This window comes from Centropristis striata, chromosome 6 (genome assembly GCF_030273125.1).
Source record: "Centropristis striata isolate RG_2023a ecotype Rhode Island chromosome 6, C.striata_1.0, whole genome shotgun sequence".
Lineage (NCBI taxonomy): Eukaryota > Metazoa > Chordata > Actinopteri > Perciformes > Serranidae > Centropristis > Centropristis striata.
Genome location: NC_081522.1, coordinates 32,022,743 through 32,043,068, shown reverse-complemented (window position 1 = coordinate 32,043,068; position 20,326 = coordinate 32,022,743). Strand labels below are relative to the sequence as shown.

General features: G+C 39.2%; 1 protein-coding gene across 2 annotated transcripts; it reads left to right on the top strand.

The window, feature by feature from the left end:
• Window positions 1–1,414: 1,414 nt before the first annotated feature.
• gabarapl2 (GABA(A) receptor-associated protein like 2) lies at window positions 1,415–19,641 on the top strand. Of its 2 annotated transcripts, XR_009394540.1 has the most exons (5): window positions 1,415–1,669; window positions 12,456–12,511; window positions 15,660–15,832; window positions 18,734–18,851; window positions 18,959–19,641. XR_009394540.1 is itself a non-coding variant. In XM_059335006.1 (4 exons), the coding sequence occupies exons 1-4, from the start codon at window positions 1,636–1,638 to the stop codon at window positions 19,071–19,073; spliced, it is 378 nt and encodes a 125-aa protein (XP_059190989.1). In that variant the 5' UTR covers window positions 1,428–1,635; the 3' UTR covers window positions 19,074–19,641. The 2 variants fall into 2 exon arrangements, 1 of the variants encoding a protein (XP_059190989.1); XM_059335006.1 differs by lacking the exon at window positions 18,734–18,851 and having other exon boundaries at window positions 1,428–1,669.
• The last annotated feature ends 685 nt before the right edge of the window (window positions 19,642–20,326 follow it).

Sequence of the window (20,326 nt, the reverse complement as noted above, 5' to 3'; positions counted from 1 at the left end):
TAGCGTCTCACGGTTACCATGGCTGCCAGTGGGAGCATTCATGCTGCGTTCAAGCAACCTCTGTACAGTAGGACGAACAGGAACACACGGCTATCCCCACTGCTAGTTCTATTACATTTACCTACATTAAGACTAAAAAAACCTTTGTTGTGTTAAGTAATTAAAAGATTCGTTTGAAAACCATTATTTACTTTGGGTAGCTCATTTTAAATGAGGTGACTATTATCACTTCCATTATTAATTTGAGAGCATTTTCATCACTTCCATTTTTTCAGTATCTTTTTGTTACCCTGAGGCCACAACTGTTGTAAAATAGCATTAACTTAAATAACCTTTTTTTTCCAAATGTATTTTTCAATCAACATCATTTCATCACCTCAATATTGATCAATTAATGTTGTTACTTCCAACCAGTGGTGGAATGTACATTTACTCAAGTACTGTACTCAAGTACAATTTTGAGGTACTTGTACTTTCCTTGAGTATTTCCATTTTATGTAACTTTATACTTCCACTCCATTTCATTTTGAGGCAAATATTGTTCACTCCACTACACTTACCTGCCAGCTTTAGTTACTTTTCAGATCGAGATTTAACATAAAAACATGCTAAATTAAAAGTTATTTTACATTTTAAACTCAACAGTATGTTAAATAGTTCAAACGAGCCCTATCTTTACAAAATTAAAACACTGCTTTCATAAATGAATCAATACAAAAAAGCTTATAATATATTTAGAACATATAAAACAATCTGAGTGGGTCCATTCTGCATAACGAGTACTTTTACTTTTGATACTTAAAGTACATTTTAATGCTGATACTTTTGTACTTCAGTAAGTTTTAAATGCAGGACTTTTACTTGTAGTGGAGTAATTTCACAGTGTGGTATTAGTACTTTTACTGAAGTATGAGATCTGAATACTTCTTCCAGCACTGATTTTTGAATACCTTGATATATTATGTACAGATAATGTCAAAATGTAAATGTAATGAATTGTGTTATTATTATGATCATTATTCATTATTTTGGCGATTTGATATTTATTTAGGATAGCTCGGTGAGGGAAAAAAAGCGTGTATTTCCCCCCTTAAGAATCTTGTTAAAGATTAGGCCTGTCACAATAATTACTATATCGACTAATCGTTTGACACAATATTTTTTTCTGGACTCAATATATTGACATTTTGTGCTTTTTTGTGTTTAAAGTAATGTTGATGCTGATACTTTTGTACTTTTACTTCAGTAAGTTTTGAATGCAGGACTTTTACTTGTAATGGAGTAATTTCACAGTGTAGTAGTAGTACTTTTACTGAAGTAAGGGATCAGAATAATTTTTCTACCACTGCTTCCAACCTACATAAAGTGACAATACTTTTCATGAACTTCATTGTTGATGAGGGCTCAGTGGATGGACTGATAGTTTCCGAGAGAACTTGAAGGGAACATTTTCTAACAGCGTTTTCGCCACCCTCTGTCGGACCATGACGTCACCCATCAGCTAGACGGGCAGAGAGAGACATTGTTGACGTTTTGTTTTGATCTCTTTTGTCTGGATTTCTGGACATTGTTCGCTGATTTAGAAGCCTGCCTTTTGCCTCTACCATCACGCCTCAGTGCGGGGATCCAGCAAAGATGAAATGGATGTTTAAAGAGGACCATTCCCTCGGTAAAAGGGGTTTGGATTGTTATGCAACAAGGGATGCTCTTGTCATGTCATGTCATGTCATGCGCCCTCCTTTCTGTTTTGCTCTCACATTATTTCACACAGGTGCAGGAATGCATGCATCTCATATATGACTGATTCATAATAGCTAGCGTTGCAAGACTAGCAACATATGCTAACATGTTTTCCTGCAAGCTGATAGATCTCTGTCAAAACCGGATTACACTGCTGATACATCATATTAGTCAGCTGAAACGTGACTCCTTTTTTTGCATGGAAATTAATATTCAAGCATCTGGTAATTGAATGTGTCATTGCTTGTAATGCCAGGAGGAAACCCTTAGTGGTAGTAAATAGTGAATGGCTTAGTGTGTTAGTTGGATCAACAAAAAATACTCCACCAAGAATCACTTTTTCTCTCCATCGTACTTTTAATAGTAACTTGTGGTTTGCTGACACTGCTCGTTTTTTTATGCCAAAAGAACAAACAAACTAGCAAGACGTGATTGAGATCATCAGTGTTGTCTCCATATTTGTTGGTTACGTTAGCTATAGTGGAGCGGCTAAGTGATATAATCTTTCAGTTTATGATACAAGCGTGAAAATTGGCATGAACACTCTCCATGGGTCACTTGACAAGAAAATTGTCCGAGACATTTAAAATTTTAAGATGGTGGCCATTTTTCAAGATGGACACCTAAGTGGAGCAGTTAAGTGATATACTGGTTTATTTGGTGATACAAGCATACAAAATGGCATGAGCAGTCTCTGTTGGTCACTTGACAATAACCCACCCACAGTTACTTGAAATTCCAAGATGGCGGCCATTTTTCAAGATGGCCAACACCTTAGTGGAGCAATTGAATGATATAATGGTTTATTTGGTGATACAAGCATAAAAATTGGCAGGAGCAGTCTCCATGGGTCACTTAACAAGAAAATTGCCCGAGACATTTGAAATTGTAAGATGGCGGCCATTTTCCAAGATGGCCGACACCTTAGTGGCGCAATTAAATTATATAATGGTTTATTTGGTGATACAAGCATAAAAATTGGCATGAGCAGTATCTGTGGGTCACTTCACAATAACCCACCCACAGTTACGTGAAATTCCAAGATGGCGGCCATTTTTCAAGATGGCCGACACCTTAGTGGAGCAATTGAATGATATAATGGTTTATTTGGTGATACAAGCATAAAAATTGGCATGAGCAGTATCTGTAGGTCACTTGACAATAAGCAACGCACAGTTACTTGAAATTCCAAGATAGCGGCCATTTTTCAAGGTGGTTGACACCTTAGTCGAGCAGTTAAGTGATAAAATGGTTTACTGGGTGATATCCGCATAAAAACTGGCATGAGCAGTATCTCTGGGTCACTTGACAATAAGCCAGCCACAGCTACTTGAAATTTCAAGGCGGCAATTTTTTTTTTCAGGATGACTGCCGCCTGCCATGTGGACCTTTAAATTATGAATTTTCTCATAGAAATGTATTGGGTTCCTCAAGAGAGGTTGTTTGACTGTGCTTTGTCTGACTCCTTGCCCACAACCTGTCCAGTTTGGTAAAACCTGACAGGAGTTCCCTCCCACTGGCGTAGCTCTCAGGGTTCACCGAAGTACACAGGCTCCCTTACCATGAGGGCTTTTTTAAATTCCTTTTTTTACAACTAACCATTACTACTGCCATTAAACATGCCAAATAAATACTAAGGGGTGGGGAAACACAGTTGTGGTGCTGAACGGACAGTGCTCCAAAATAATAATAATAATAATAATAATAATAATAATAATAATCCATTTTATTTATAAGCGCCTTTCAAAACACCCAAGGTCACTTTACAAAAAAGCATAAAATAATTTAAAAACAGTGGCAACAAAATAAAACATCGAACAGTATTGAGATGGTGAGTGGGTGACTAGGTGGTGTATGCTTGTCTGAACAGATGAGTTTTGAGTCTGGATTTGAAAAGTGGCAAAGAGTCAATGGTGCGGAGGTCAGGAGGGAGATTGTTCCAGAGCCGGGGAGCAGAGCGGCTGAAGGCTCTACTGCCCATGGTGACGAGGCGGGCAGGAGGGACAGAGAGCTGGAGGGTGGAGGAGGAGCGGAGTGAGCGGGCAGGAGTGGAGACGTGGAGGAGGTCCGAGATGTATGGTGGAGCCAGGTTGTGAAGCGCTTTGAAGGTGATGAGGAGTATTTTGAAGTTGATCCGGTGTTTTATTGGAAGCCAGTGGAGTTCTTGCAGGATGGGGGTGATGTGATGAATGGTGGGAGTCCGGGTTATGATGCGTGCGGCAGAGTTCTGGAGGAGCTGCAGTTTCTGGAGGGTTTTGTTGGGGACACCAAAGAGCAGGGAGTTGCAGTAGTCAATCCGGGAGGTGACAAGACTGTGGACGAGGATGGCAGTGGTGTGTGGAGTGAGAGAGGGACGGAGACGAGAGATGTTGCGTAGGTGGAAGTATGCAGACCAGGTTAAGTTATTGATGTGTGAGTGAAAAGAGAGAGTACTGTCGAGGATGACACCCAGACTCTTAACCTGAGGGGAGGGAGGGACGATGGAGTTGTTGATGGAGATGGGGGAGCTGTTAGATTTGGAGAGAGTGGAAGAGGTGCCTACCAGGAGGACTTCAGTTTTAGAGCTGTTAAGTTTGAGGAAGTTGGATGAGAACCAAGAATGAATTTCTTGAAGACAGAGGGTAAGGGAGGTCAGTGGAAGGGATGAGGAGGGTTTGGTAGAGAGGTAGAGCTGGGTGTCATCCGCGTAGCAGTGGAAAAGTATGTTATGTTTGCGGAAAATCTGACCGAGAGGGAGTAAGTAGATAATGAAGAGGAGGGGCCCCAGGACAGATCCCTGGGGCACACCGGCAGGAACAGGGAAAGTGTGGGACTTGTGGGATTTCAGTTGGATGAATTGTGTGCGGCAGGAAAGGTAGGAAGTGAACCAGGCGAGGGGTGTGTGTGTAATGCCTATGGATGAAAGTCTGTCCAGGAGGGTGTTGTGTGAGATGGTGTCAAAAGCGGCTGTGAGATCAAGAAGGATGAGTATGGAGAGTAAACCAGAATCAGAGGCTATGAGAAGGTCATTTGTGATTTTGAGGAGTGCTGTTTCGGTGCTGTGGAGGGGACGGAAACCGGATTGAAACTGCTCGTAGATATTGTTGGTGGTAAGGTGGTTGTGTAATTGAGAGGCAACAGATTTTTCGAGGATTTTTGAGATGAATGGTAGATTGGAGATGGGACGCAGATTATTAAAATTTGTGGGATCCAGGCCAGGTTTTTTCAGAATGGGTGTGACAGTAGCTGTTTTTAGTGAGAGGGGGACAGTTCCAGAAGTAAGTGAAGAATGGATGATGTTGGTGATGAGGGGAGCAAGGGAAGGAAGGCAAGTTCTGACGAGAGTAGTGGGAAGTGGATCGAGCGAACAGGTGGAGGGTTTCGATTTTAGAATAAGTTGAGAAATGGCTTGGACAGAGGGGAGAATGAAACTAGAAAATGAGCTGTGTAGGGATGAGTGGGGGCCAGGAACATCCACTCCAGAGACTGCAGCTGAGGTCAGGTGTTGGTGGATTTCGGTGATTTTGGAGATGAAAAATGTCATGAGTGAGTTGCAGAAATCAGCAGAATGCATATGGAGGGGAAGAGAGTCGGGTGGTTTTGTGATATTTGTGAGGAGAGAGAAGAGAGTTTTGGAGCTATGTTGATTAGAATGAATTAAACCGGAGTAATATGCAGATTTGGCTGAAGAGAGACTGTCCTTGTAGTGCAATACATGGTTATTGTACATTTCTTTGTGAATGGTGAGTCCGGTTTTATTGTACAGGCGTTCCAGTTGTCGTCCTTGGGATTTCAGATGGCGGAGGGCGGGGGTGAACCAGGGTGCAGAGCGAGAGAAGGAGACGGGTCTGGTTTTAAGTGGAGCATGTGAGTTGAGGAGGTTATGGAGATTTGTGTTGTAGTGTGAAACCAGGTCTTCAGGTGAGCTGTTGGGATCAGAGTTGGGAAAATTGTGAATGTCAGATGTAAATGTGTCAGTGTTGATGTCCTTGATTTTGCGGAATGAGATGGTGCGGGGGAGGATGATTTTGGACAGAGAGAGGTTGATGTTGAAAGTGATGAGCATGTGGTCAGAGTATGGGAGTATGTGTGGCTTGCAATCAGTGGGTTTGACACCTGAGCAGCAGACAATGTCCAGTATATGTCCTTTATTGTGTGTTGGGAAGTTGATGTATTGTTGCAAACCAAAACAGTCTAAGCAGGATGAGAGGTCTTTTGAGAGAGAGTTTGTATTATTGTCCACATGAATATTAAAGTCCCCGAGGATAATGGTGTTATGGGAGAGAGAGGACAGATGAGTGAGGAGGTGAGAGAAGTCATTTATAAAGTCCTTGTTGTATTTTGGTGGGCGGTAGATGGTGGCAATAACTGTGGGAGAGGGTCCAGGCAGAAGTGAGGCAGAGTACTCGAAGGAGGAGAACACAGGAGCAGCAGGTACGGGAACGACTTTCCAACTCTCGCGGTGTAGCATCGCGAGACCTCCGCCGCGGCCGCATGCACGGGGCTGCGAGATGTAAACAAACCTCGGCGGAGCGGAGTCGTTGAGAGAGGAAAAGTCGTTCGGCTGCTGCCAAGTTTCAGTCAGGCACAGAAAATCCAGCTGTCGGTCAATAAGGACATCACGGACCAGATGCCCCTTGCTGCTGAGAGAGCGGATGTTAAGGAGACCGAACCTGACGGTGGAGGTGGAGGTGGTGGTGCTGCTCCTAGCCGCGGAGTTAGCCGACCTAGCAAGGCTGGACAGGACAGAGTGGTTGACATCTCGGGCAGTGTTACGGGAGCGGCGGCGAGTTGTGGACCAGATCGTCTTTATGGAGTGAGTGTCGTGGTGGTGAAGCTTACGTCGAGATCCACGATGAGTGTATCTCCGACGAGGCTGGAAAGCGATGTCCGGGGGGATGTCGAGCCCAGATACTGGTCGTGAGGGGGAGATGAGATAGCGATGCTTGAGGAGTTCAGTAGCAGAATACTGGAGGAGTGCATTTGTTTGCAAGTGGACGAGGGACAGGAAGAGCCAGATGACCGCAAGCCAGCGTGTTGCAACGTAAATCCACATCGTTTCCCAGGAGGGGAATACGAGCCAGGAAGGGGTCCCAGGTAGGAATACTTCCAAAATTTGGCCCAAAAGCAAATGACAGCAATAAACTGATGTCAGTAAAGCATACAGACCAGTAATCCTGTAGTTCGAGGTCAATCACGACATCCAATAAAGAATAAACAGTGTTTTATTTCGTTTGGTTACCGGTGAGCAGCGGCGACAAAGCGCGCCAGCGTTCACCCGACCGGAAAGAACACACACAGTTGTGTCTGTTATTCCTCTCTGTAATAATTGAGCAATGGTTAATACTGAATGGCAATAATGACAGATCCAGAGGCAACAGCAGCTCTGGCTGACACGGAACCATGACAAACAGTATCTGAAACTATACTAGGGAACTAAACTGATGTTTAGCAATGTTACAAAGTAAAAACTGAACATGTCACAGTAATAGGCTGGTGACAAAATAGAACATAATGCGCCGATGTGGCGAGGGGAAACCGAGCCATAGGCCTACACTTGAAAACACAAAAGACAACAAGGAATAACACTGGCAAAAGAAACAAGCAAATACGTTCTAGCAGGGGCAACTGAGTCCATATCTGTAGCACTTACACTTTCCAGTACAAGCCTTGGTGCACCCACATTTTGTCAACTCCCAACAACTCTCCGCAATAGGTGGAAGTGGAGTCCAGAAGACTTTCCACTCCTTGTCCTGTTTAACCCATCCCCAGTCGGACGGGCTCAGCATTTGTGGATGTCTCTTCAATGCCTGTCCCAACACATATCCAGCCTCATAAGAAGTCTGGGACCTTCTTGACCTCTTGACATGGATATCTTTGGGTCGGCTGTGGCTCAGTTGGTAGGCCCCCAACCGAAGGGTTGGTGGTTCGATCCCTGACCGTCGCATGTTGAAGTATCCTTGAGCAAGGTACCGAACCCCAAATTGCTCCCGATGGTGTGTGAATGAATTCCCAATGGTGGCAGGTGGGACCGTTTAGGGTAGCCTCTGCCACCAGTATGAATGTGTGTGTGATAGGGTGAATGAGCGCAGTCTGTAGTGTAAAGCGCTTTGAGTGGTCGCAAAGCGACTAGAAAGTCGCTTATATCACTTAACTGCTCCACTTAGGTGTCGGCCATCTTGAAAAATGGCCGCCATCTTAATATTTCAAATGTCTCGGACAATTTTCTTGTTAAGTGACCCATGGAGAGTGTTCATGCCAATTTTCACGCTTGTATCATAAACTGAAAGATTCTGGCAAAAATGAGCACTTAGCCACTCCACTATTAGTGGAGCAGTTAAGTGATACAATGGTCTATTGGGTGATACACGCATAAAAACTGGCATGAGCAGTATCTGTGGGTCACTTGACAATAACCCACCCACAGCCACTTGAAATTTCAAGGCGGCAATTTTTTTTTTCAGGATGACTGCCGCCTGCCATTTGGATCTTTAAATTATGAATTTTCTCAAAGAAATGTATTGGGTTCCTCAAGAGAGGTTGTTTGACTGTGCTTTGTCTGACTCCTTGCCCACGACCTGTCCAGTTTGCTAAAACCTGTCAGAAGTTCCCTCCCACCGGCATAGCTCTCCGGGTTCACCGAGGTACACAAGCTCCATGAGGGCTTTTTAAAATATTTTTTTAAATTACTTTTTAAAAAACTAACTGCCATTAAACATGCCAAATAAATACTAAGGGGTGGGGAAACACAGTTGTGGGGGTGGACGGACGCCTTTGTCTCGTGGACTGATGAAACATTTTCCCAGAAGTGTCATGGGGTGTCAGGTTGCTCTTTGGCAAACTTCAGGCATGCAGTGATGTTTCTTTGGAAATCAGTGACTTCCTCCTTGGTGTCCTGCCATGGATGCCACACCTAGGTGTGGTAGACTCCTTTTTAAACCATACATAGTGCTGCATGTTCTTCATGAAAAATGCTCTTTGGCAAACTTCAGGCATGCAGTGATGTTTCTTTGGAAATCAGTGACTTCCTCCTTGGTGTCCTGCCATGGATGCCACACCTAGGTGTGGTAGACTCCTTTTTAAACCATACATAGTGCTGCATGTTCTTCATGAAAAATGCTCTTTGGCAAACTTCAGGCATGCAGTGATGTTTCTTTGGAAATCAGTGACTTCCTCCTTGGTGTCCTGCCATGGATGCCACACCTAGGTGTGGTAGACTCCTTTTTAAACCATACATAGTGCTGCATGTTCTTCATGAAAAATGCTCTTTGGCAAACTTCAGGCATGCAGTGATGTTTCTTCCTCCGTAGTGTCCTGCCAAGGACACTACACCTTTTCAATTTTAATTGTGTGGCAGACTCATGACTAGAAATGTTTATCAGTTCCAATGACTCCTTCAAGTCTTTACTTGTTACACTGGAATTCTTTTTTACCTCACTGAGCTTTCTGCGTTGTGCCTTTGGAGTGAACTTGGGTGGCGCCCACTTCTAGGAAGAGTAGCCACAGTACTAAATCGTCTCTATTTGTGGACCATTTGTCAAACTGTGGACTGGTGAATACCTAAAGTCTTGAGGTTACTTTGTAACCCGTTACAGTCTGATGCAATAAACAATTCTTGATCGCAGGTCTTCGGAGAGATCTCTTTTTTGCGAGGCATGGTTCACATGGGCAGATGCTTCTTGTGAATATCAAACTCAAATGTTTGAGTGTTTTTTATATGTCAAAGTATCTCTACACCTCACTCAAATCTCATTTTATTATTAGGACTTCAAGTTTGCTAACTCTTGACTCCAATCAGCTCTTAATGGAGTCATTAGCAAAAGGGTTCACTTTTTCTACTAGCATTAAGAGTGTCTCATATATATATATTCAATAAAACATGGAATATTATAATTGTTTGCATGGTATGAGGATAAGTACGTTGTGTCCATAATCAGGACTTAAATGCAAATCAGATCACATTTTATGACAAATTAATGCCGAATTAACTTTTCCTGCAACTGTATATTTGGAACAAAACTAGTTATTGGGCCATCACAAATTCAGACCCTGGTTGCCATGGGGCTGATGGTTTCTAAGCACTACTCAGAACAGAAGTGCTTGCTATCCAATCATTGAAATTACTAAATCTCCAAAATGACTAAGGTTTTTGAAGACAAATCACAGCATGGATTTTTCTATGTTACTACAAAAGTCTGGGTATATTGATGTAATATTCTGGAGGGGTTTTGATCATTTTTATACATTCTTGATATTAGAGAAATGCCTAATTCAGCAACAAATGTATGTAACAAATGGTATCAACTTGTGGAACATAGTTGAGCATGGACCTCAGACTTCAACTTCAGAAAGAAAAAATGTAATGTTCTTAACCTGGATAATCCTTATTAGGTTTACTAGATTAACTAATTAAGGTTTACTAATTAATCTTCAGGTTTACAGTTTTCAGATGATGTACACCACTTTAATGTGGCATTTACTGTTCCTCCAATTGTCTATACAATGGGGCGGGAACTTAAAGCGGTTTTAACTGTAGCACTTGCAAGTACAGTTGTGTGTTAACATAGGCCATGTTACATTGCTACACTTTGATGTGTGGGATACAACTAAGTTCATGCCTTAACCCTACACTTAGTCCGATCTTTCATCCAATGCCATTTTTACCCTGTACGATCTGTACACCACCCGATTAACTAAAACTACTCAGAGAGTTGTCGTCTGTTCTTTGACTAACTTTACAATTGGCTGACATTGAACCCCACTCTGAGTTTAACAGCAGTGATATATCACCAGTGTGCCCTGGTAGTGCAGATACTCACTCGTCTAATCTGTCTGTGATCAACAAATCAACACAACTGTATTTTGATGTGTTAAAACTTGTTCTTTAGAATAATCTAAAACCTAATACATTTCTATGAGAAAATTGATCTTTTGAGGATCAAGGGGGCGGCCATCTTGAAAATAGAAATTTCAAGTGGCTGGGAGTGTTTTTTTTGTCAACCCAAGTAACTGTGGGTGGCTTATTGTCAAGTGACCCATGGAGACTGTTCATGCCAATTTTTATGCTTGTATCACCAAATAAACCATTATATCACTTAACTGCTCTACTAAGGTGTCGGCCATCTTGAAAAATGGCCGCCATCTTGGAATTTCAAGTAACTGTGGGTGGGTTATTGTCAAGTGACCAACAGAGAGTGCTTATGCCAATTTGTATGCCAGTATCACCAAATAAACCATTATATCACTTAACTGCTCCACTTAGGTGTCGGCCATCTTGAAAAATGGCCGCCTTCTTGGAATTTCAAGTAACTGTGGGTGGGTTAATGTCAAGTGACCAACAGAGACTGCTCATGCCAATTTGTATGCTAGTATCACCAAATAAACCATTATATCACTTAACTGCTCCACTTAGGTGTCGGCCATCTTGAAAAATGGCCGCCATCTTAAAATTTCAAATGTCTCGGACAATTTTCTTGTTAAGTGACCCATGGAGTGTGTTCATGCCAATTTTCACGCTTGTATCATAAACTGAAAGATTCTGCCAAAAATGAGCACTTAGCCGCTCCACTACTAGGAGGTGATGTTGTTTTGCAGCTGCATAAATGCCGTTTCTGTATTCATACAGTCATGGAAAAAAATATTAGTCCATTGTTTTCTTCAATTTCTTTTCATTTTAATGCCTGGTACAGCTAAAAGTACATTTGTTTGGACAAATATAATGATAACAACAAAAATTGCTCATAAGAGTTTAAGAGCTGATATCTAGGCATTTTCCATGGTTTTCTTGATAATAATCAAAATCATTATCAAGAAAACCATGGAAAATGGCTAGATATCAGCTCTTAAATTAATCTCTTATGCGCTATTTTTGTTTATTTATATTTGTCCAAACAAATGTACCTTATGTTTTACCAGGCATTCAAATGAACAAGAAATTAGAGAAAACAAGGATGGTCTAATAATTTTTCCATGACTGTATTTTCAGATAACTTTGAACCTAAATGGATCATGCACCACATCTTATTATTACCCATCACCTTTCCCTCCTCCTTTTTGGCCTCTGCTTGCAGCATCCTGCCCCCAAAGCATATGTTTGCCTGGAATAGATGCACTATCGATATCTGAGCATGATGATGAAATGTTTAGTAGGCTATCATTAAAAAAAGATTGTTGATTTAAGTTTTACCTAAATTAAACAGGCAAACAGGCCATAATCATCACTACTAAAAAAACAATGAAGATAATCACTTTGTGTATATACAGTCATGGAAAAAAATATTAGACCACCCTTGTTTTATCTCATTTCTTGTTTATTGTAATGTGTGGTACAATAAAGGTACATTTGTTTGGACAAATATAATGATAACAACAAAATTTGAGAATTTAAGAGCTGATATAAAGCCATTTTCCATTGTTTTCATGATAATAACCAAAAAAAGAAAACCATGGAAAATGGCTAGATATTAGCTCATTATATGTTTATCATTATATTTGTCCAAACAAATGTACCTTAAATTGCACCAGGCATTAAAATGAACAAGAAATTGAAGAAAACAATGGTCTAATGTTTTTTTCCATGACTGTATGCATCCTGTATGAGTCAACAACAGCATATGGAGCACTATATCAGACTAGGCTTGGCTGTATTGGGCACAAGAGGAGGCTCCCAAGAGGCCTCATTCATCCCTTTAATCCAGACTTCCTGTTTGTTTCCTGTCTCTCTCTCCCTCTCTCAGAGCACCGATGTGTGGAGTCAGCCAAAATACGCAACAAATATCCTGACAGGGTTCCGGTGAGTAGGTGGGAGGAGGTTGTGTGTTTTTGGTGGGATGGTGGTGAAGAGTGCAGCACCAGTATAGAGCAAGAAATAAAAAGTGAGTGACTTATGGGTGGGGCAGATGATAAAAAGTGACAGTTAGTAACAGTCTTGATAGATTAGAAGTGCACCTCAGGTTCCCATTGTGACTTTTTTAATGGAAAATCATCCCACACATATCCATAACTAAGTCTCATTGGCTCCACTACTTACAAATACCCACTTTCTTAATAATTTTAAAACCCTTTTCATTCCGCCCCCTTTTCATCAAGAATTGGGGGTTGGGGGCAGAAGCCTTTTACGGGGTTATAGCAGGTCAACAAAAGATGCCACTCACATGTAGAAGTGACCTCGAGACTAACCCTCTGGAGTCCAGGAAAGCGCCGGAGCAAGACTTCTTCGTTACGTCACGACATAAAAACGAAGCAGCATAGAGCCCTGCTGTCAGCTAAACTCTAAAGTTTTGGCTTTTCCAGAAGTTTCCATGTCCAATTTAATGCATCAACCCTTTTTAGCAAAGGTTAATTTTTATTTTATTTTAATTTTTCTAATTTAGCTTTGTGCACTTAGCATTTGTAATGCAATCTTTTGTGTTTACTGTTTTTTCATTAATTATTTAAATAATTGCTTTGTGTTTTTATCTGTGTTTTTTGTAATTTTTGTGTGTTTTTTGTATTTTTTTGTGTTTTTTTGTGTTCAAAATGTTGATCCAATAAGTCAAAATGAAAAAAAGTAATCAGGTCATATAGGTGGGGTTGTCTTGAAAACAATGATACCAACATGGCATGGTAAAGATTTTTAAGTGGTTTATACAGGCAGAATGAAAAGGAGTCCAAAACCGACAAAATAGCCTCAAAATCCAAAGGGTTAATTGATGTGAATGCTTAGACTTCTAAGGATTAATTTGAGATGCAGCTCAGCAGTGGTGGTAGACCAATTTTACTGCGGGGGCCAAGGAGGGGCCAGTGTTTTTTTTAATCAGAGGGTCACATATAAAAAACGGCAAAGATGATATTTACGCATTCAAAACCTTTATTTTAGCTTATTTAAAAATGTAATTTAAGTGTATTTTGAAGATACAAATACTTTGATTGAAAAAATGAGACTTACCAACAATAACAATTATTTTTGTACGACAATGACATTTTGTGCACAATTACTTTTTTTATTTTGAAAGTGCAGTACAGTGATCTTTTTTATATATACACAAGCTTTTATTGTACAATTAAACTAGTATACAGTGCACACATTCTGGGTTCCTTCCTGGTTTCTAGGTTCTCTATTCAACATCTACCTGTTGTCTAGTTCCTTGCTACTGTTGATTTGTGACTGAATTTACACTACATGTAGATTATCTCACACCGGCGAACTAAATCACACCCACCTCTGTAAGGTCTGTAAGGTAACCTTTGTCATGCTGACAGAAAGAGGATATAGCAGATCTGAAGACTGACACCTCAGATAAGCTAGATACACAGGGATGTTGTGTGTAAGGTGTTTAACTGGCTGGTCCTAGTAAAACATACCCATAGGCTTTTGTGTGGATGATAATGCCTGTTAAACTCAACCCCTTTTAACTAAATCCTGCATTCTGCATCTGTTTAATGGGAAGACTGCTGGGAGGAACAGGACGCACAATAGAACTTCCTCCCATTGTGTGGGCTCACTGCATTGTTACATCTTGTGGAAGACACTGGAGCCATCATTAGGGTAGAATTGCCAAAACATTTACATTCATTTTAATAGAATCGTCAACATCTGCTGTTAACACATCTCAACATTATTATATTGACAACAATGAATGTAAAATGGGTCTATTGAAATGACAGACCCACAGAGAATTGTCACGTAAGTCTGCTATTTCTCATCACCTAATAACGCCCTTTAGCTGCTTTATCCTCATTGATTTGGTTTTAATTGACCCATTTTAAACATTTTTTGACATTTAAAAAATTTGACCATTTTTGACAAAAATCGACATGCTATATATGCCATTTTTGGACATGCCATAATATGTTGTTTGTCATTTCTGGCCTACATCTGCTCAAATATGTATAAACAGACTATGATAAAGTATTTTTTGAATTTTAAAGCATTTTAAAATTTTACCTTTTCGACAAAAATCGACATGCTATAGTATGACTTCTTTTTGGAACGTAATTTTTGACATGCCATAATATGGTGTTTTTTCGTTATTTTTGGACAAACTATAATACCACATGTATCAACAGACTATAATAGACCCATTTTTTAGACCCAAGCAATTTTGGGCATTTTAAAATTTGACCTTTTTGAAAAAAATCGACCTGCTATGGTATGATTTTTTGACATCCCATAATCTGGTGTTTTTTCTTTATTTTTGGACAAACTATACTACTATCTATCAACAGAGTATAATTGGGACATGTCTAGCATTTTAAGGCATTTTAATATTTTTACCATTTATGACTTTTTTTTAAGGGGGTTTTTTTTGGACATCCCATACTATAGTGTTTTTTAAAAATAATTTCTGGCCATGTTATGCTCTTATATGTAACCCATTCTCAGCGCTCACATCAACGCTGTTTTTCTGACCCAGCATACATTATTTGTATTGAATCTTTTATGTATGCACTGTTTTAATTTTGTAAAGACAGGGCTCATTTAACTACTTAATATATAGTTATAAGATTTAAATAAATAAAAAAGTCCAATCACTTTAAATTGATGTTTTTCATGTTAAACCTCGACCTGTAAAGTAACTAAAGCTGTCAACTAAATGTAGTGGAGTGAAAAGTACACTATTTGCCTCAACATGTTGTGAAGTATAAGTATAAGTAAAAGTTTCATAAAATGGAAATACTCATAATTGAATTACCTTAAATTGCACTTAGTTGCTTTCCACCTCTGGATATAAGGACCACAAAAGTTCTATTGCAGTGAAGCAGTGATCTCTGAAGAACAACTAACAATTATAATCAATCTATTTTATTTGTTACATGAAATTATACAAGGTAGAATTCTAGTCAAAAGTCAGTTTCTTCAACTTAAAATGTGAATCTGCATATTAGCACACTGGGAATGCAACCCATGTCATACCACACAGTGTTGAAAGCCTGTTTCTCTGTTGATGTGTGTGCTCCAGGTGATAGTGGAGAAGGTTTCTGGCTCTCAGATAGTGGACATTGATAAGAGGAAGTACCTGGTGCCCTCTGACATCACAGTGGCCCAGTTCATGTGGATAATCAGGAAACGCATCCAGCTGCCTTCGGAGAAAGCCATCTTCCTCTTCGTCGACAAAACTGTCCCCCAGTCCAGGTGAGAGCAAGACTTCATTCTGCACTAAATAAGACATTTAATTAAAATATTCTGCCTGTACTTTATACAGCATGTTTATCTGTCCGTCTGTGTTACTGCAGAGGAGAAACATATGACCTCTTAGTGTGAGTAATCGATCTCCCTGTGAAAGAGGATCAAGCCACACCTGCACCTCTCACTTTACACTGATCCAAAAAAAACCTGACCTGCTTCCCAGATCCATGTGCATTATAATAAAAAGTGCACTAGTTCATGTCACACATAGATCTTAAGGTGAAACTGATAATCTCTCAACACATAACACGTGGTTTTTCTTTACCAGATGTTTGGAGCAGTTTTGGATTTTTCATTAGTTTTAGTTTTAATTTTGTTGTGAATTTTTCTTTTCATTTTCAGATTGTTTTAATTAGTTTTTAGAGTGAGTTTGCTAGTTTTAATTAGAGGTTTTTTTGGGTTTTTTTGGAAAAAACTTTGTTTTAGTTTGGTTTTTATTAGCTTTAGTGTTAGTTTTAATGGGTGCGAGATTCAAAAAGGGCACAATAAAGGTTGTCTTTATTTCCTTTGCCTTATCCGTCCCAGCCCCAATAAGTTTATTAACTCATAAAACCAGATAGATGAAATTGATTTCATATCAACTAAAAAGGGTTACGTATGAAAAAAGATGATAAAGACAAAAACAAAGGACATCTCACTATAATTTCAGTTAGTTTTGCAACCACACAATACAGTTTCAGTTAGTTATCGTCTTTTAAAAAACAAAAAAAATGTTTTTCAGTTCTAGTTTTCATTATTTTGTGAGTTTTCGTTAACTATAATAACCTTGGTGTGGAGGCCTAAGAGGCCGAAAGTTCTAATCTTTAAAACATAATATAACAAAATATATTGTATAATATATATATTATATATCATAATAGTTATTTATTTGTTTGTTTGTTTATTCATTTATTTGCTAATACTTTTGTTCTTTTAAAAAAATTCCATTTCCCATTTTCATTTCTACAGTGTTTACACAGATTAAAATTTTTCAAACGAAACAAAAAAACAATAATAATAATTACTAATGATGATATACAGCAAACAAACAAAATAAAACAGATTGGATATAGGCAGGTAGTTCTTACAAACAGGTTGAATAAAAAAAATGATATTAATGGTCATTATTTTTACTGCAATAGCAGTCAGTGCATGTGCATCATTAATTACCTCTAAATAGTCGTCTTTATTGCAGTCCAGCATTCCTAGACTGGCTCCAGAGCCAGAAAGAGTCCCAGGAGACGGTGCATGCATGTAATCCAGCCCAACAGGTTTACTGATGGCTCTATGTCAGAGCCAATAATTGCTTTGGCACAGTTTGCACTGCAGAATTCAAACCACATAATTGTTTATTGGCACACAAAATGAAAACATCTCTATCAAATCAGGTAAGAGGTTTATGACAACATCCCAACATTTAATGTTTTCCACTGGGTTTAATCAGTGTTTCAAACCCATTTTCAAATAAATTGGTTAAAATTACTTTTGAAAATGTCCTTATTATAGATATAGAATATAAAGTCCATATAGTCTGGCTTTACACTGCAGTAAATCAAATATTTTACAAGCCAAAAATTATGCTAGTGACTGTCACTGAGTCAATTTAAATGTTTTGTTTGTCTTCACCAGGTTAGAAATCCTTATTCAAATATCTTATCCAACCCTGATTCCAAAGAAATTAAGAAGCTGTGTGAAACATGAATGAAAACAGGATGCATCACATTCAGAATATATACTTTCTATACCTTAATTGAATATATTGTCAACAGTTTTCAATTGAATATATGTCAAAAAGGATTAATAAAGTATTGCATTCTGTATTATTCACATTTTAGACATCATCTATTAATATTGGTCATGTTGATTTACTGGTTGAACTCATAGACTGTATAAATAATGGACGTAGTGACTGTGATGTCACCCATTGGTTTGTGGACTGTCCATATGAGGCATCAAATTCAGCGTTACACTCGTCCCCCTCTTGCGTGACCATCTTGTTTCCGATACGGGGAGCAGACCATATTTGGACTGTGGAGGAGCGAGAGGGATCTGACGACACTGACTACACGCCTCTCTACACCTCAACCTGAATTTACTGGGATGTTAGTTTTGACTAGCAAGAAAAAAAAACAAAATGTGAAAAAATGAACAGCGTCTCCTCGGAGTGCCTGTTAGTTCAACCAAACGCTGAACAAGACATTTTTGAATGAACAAAATGTTCAAATAAACTGTCATTGAGTGAAAATGCTTCTCTCATGATGACAGCTCGGTGAACTGTCGATCAAAGGTAGCCACACCCCAAATCATACGATTCTTTATCTTCTATTTTCTTCTAAATTAGACCAGTATTTACACAATTATCATCAAATTATTTTTAAGAAGATTTTTTTTTACTTGCGATTGAGACCATACAGTTGTCCTAAAAAAAAAATTCTGAGGTAATAAATCAAGTGAGAAGTTTTTTCATTTTGTACTGAAATGAATGGACCAAAATGCTTCTGCAGCCGCCGTCAGCGCCCCCTGTTGGAATTTTTCGTTAGAATGCAGCTTAAAGCACTTCCTGGTTTGCCACACTGCTCAGACCTGGAGGTTGCCGCTTGGTTGAACTCTAGTCCATAAGCAGGATGAATGATGAAAATATATAGAAACTAATAATTAATTATGTATGTATGTATGTATGTATGTAGGTGTATTTATGGGTTGTTCTTCATTAATGAGGACACTAAACTTTTTACAACCTCTTTACTTTCAGGGAGTGACTGTAATGTGAAAAGACTTATTTTGGGTGGACTAGACATGTTTTGCATGGCCTTTTGTTCTATTGTATTTACAGGACTTTTTTTTTCATTTTTCATGCTTTATTGATAGTGACAGAGCGAGCTGAAGGCGGAGACAGAAGAGAAGACATGCAGTAAAGGGATCTCAGGCCGGATTCGAACCGCGGTCCCCCACGACAAGGACCCACTCTTCTTTTTCTTTGCTTTTTGTATGTCTTTTATCCTCGGGGACTGCTGTAGGTTTTAGCATGGGAAACCCATTCTTCTTGAATGTGTATGTGACTAATCAAGGTCTGGTTTCTGCTGTGTGTTGCAGTCTGACTATGGGCCAGTTGTACGACAAGGAGAAGGACGAGGACGGCTTTCTGTATGTGGCCTACAGCGGAGAAAACACCTTCGGTTACCATACCTCTTTTACAACACGGGGTTAAAGCTCCACTGAATATTCACACACACAAACACACACACTGACACACACCCAACATATACTTGTGCACAATGTTTCAAACATTGGCCTTTTCATGTGTTACACAAGTTACGCACCTGCACACTTGGCACAGTTATTTATGGTCAGTTTTTGATACCAGAAAACACACATTTTATGGCTAAATTTACCTACACTAAAATGCTGTAATAAACAAATAAGAAACAACAGAACAAAAAACGTGTTCTCATTTTTTTTGACAAGTTTATTATTTAAAAGTCAGCTGTGGAGATAAATATTATATAATATATCTGTATATATACAGTATATACCGTATTTAGGCTCTGACAAACACACATGGCTATCATCATTGCCAAATCATGCTACATTTTCTTTCAGTCTAGTTTTGTTGTCACAGATATTTGTGTACAACTGAAGTGAAAAAGAAACCCTATTACTAGTTAAGGGACAATGAAGCTTTGTGAAATATTTGCTTTATTTACGGAGCCCACTAGATAGTGCTCTTTGTTCAACAAAGGGCTGAAAACACACTCAATTATCATTGTTAAAGCCTTTTTTTTTTAAAGCCAAGGCTGCCATCTAGTGGGGTCAAAAAATAAAGCCAATGGTTCATGAAGCTTCATTGTCCCTTCACTACCTATAACCATGCGATTATCATTAAACCTCTTATGGATGTATTTGTATGTCTTATCATATCATGTATAAAACCTTCAGTATTTAACCTAAGCACTTAGGCTGTGATAACACTTGAAAGCATGTGAAAGAAGGCAGCTCATGCTGTTGCTGATAGTCAATGATGGTGGATGACTATAAGCTGCTTGTACTGTGAGCAGCAGCCAGTTTAAAGTGTCCAGCTAAAGGCCGAGGACCAGCACCAGTTCAGAGGATTACTCAGTAGACATAGAGGTGGAGGAAAAAATCAATACAGCCTAGTATCGCAATATTTTGCATGGCAATATTATATCGATTCATGGACACCAAGTATTGATATTTAGCTTTCCAACGGTTTCGTCAGTATTTCGCTGATTTTTTTTCCGGAGGCTGTAGCTGGCTCACTTTTAGGAATATACTGGAGATACTGATATCATATGAAACTAGAAGATCTAATCTATAGGCACCATATCGCGTCGGGAAGTTGTCGAAATAAGGATGCAAAGTTACGCTTTTTTTATGCTTCATTAAAAAAAATTCAACCTTTAAACCTAAATGCAACACAAATAACTTAATAACACAAAATAC

Bases quoted from the DNA above. Each gene is read 5' to 3' on its own strand.
- gabarapl2 (XM_059335006.1), top strand. From the start codon at position 1,636: ATGAAATGGATGTTTAAAGAGGACCATTCCCTCG. The intron at 12,512-15,659 runs GTGAGTAGGTGG...TGTGTGCTCCAG, and splicing joins AATATCCTGACAGGGTTCCG to GTGATAGTGGAGAAGGTTTC. The intron at 15,833-18,958 runs GTGAGAGCAAGA...TGTGTGTTGCAG, and splicing joins AAAACTGTCCCCCAGTCCAG to TCTGACTATGGGCCAGTTGT.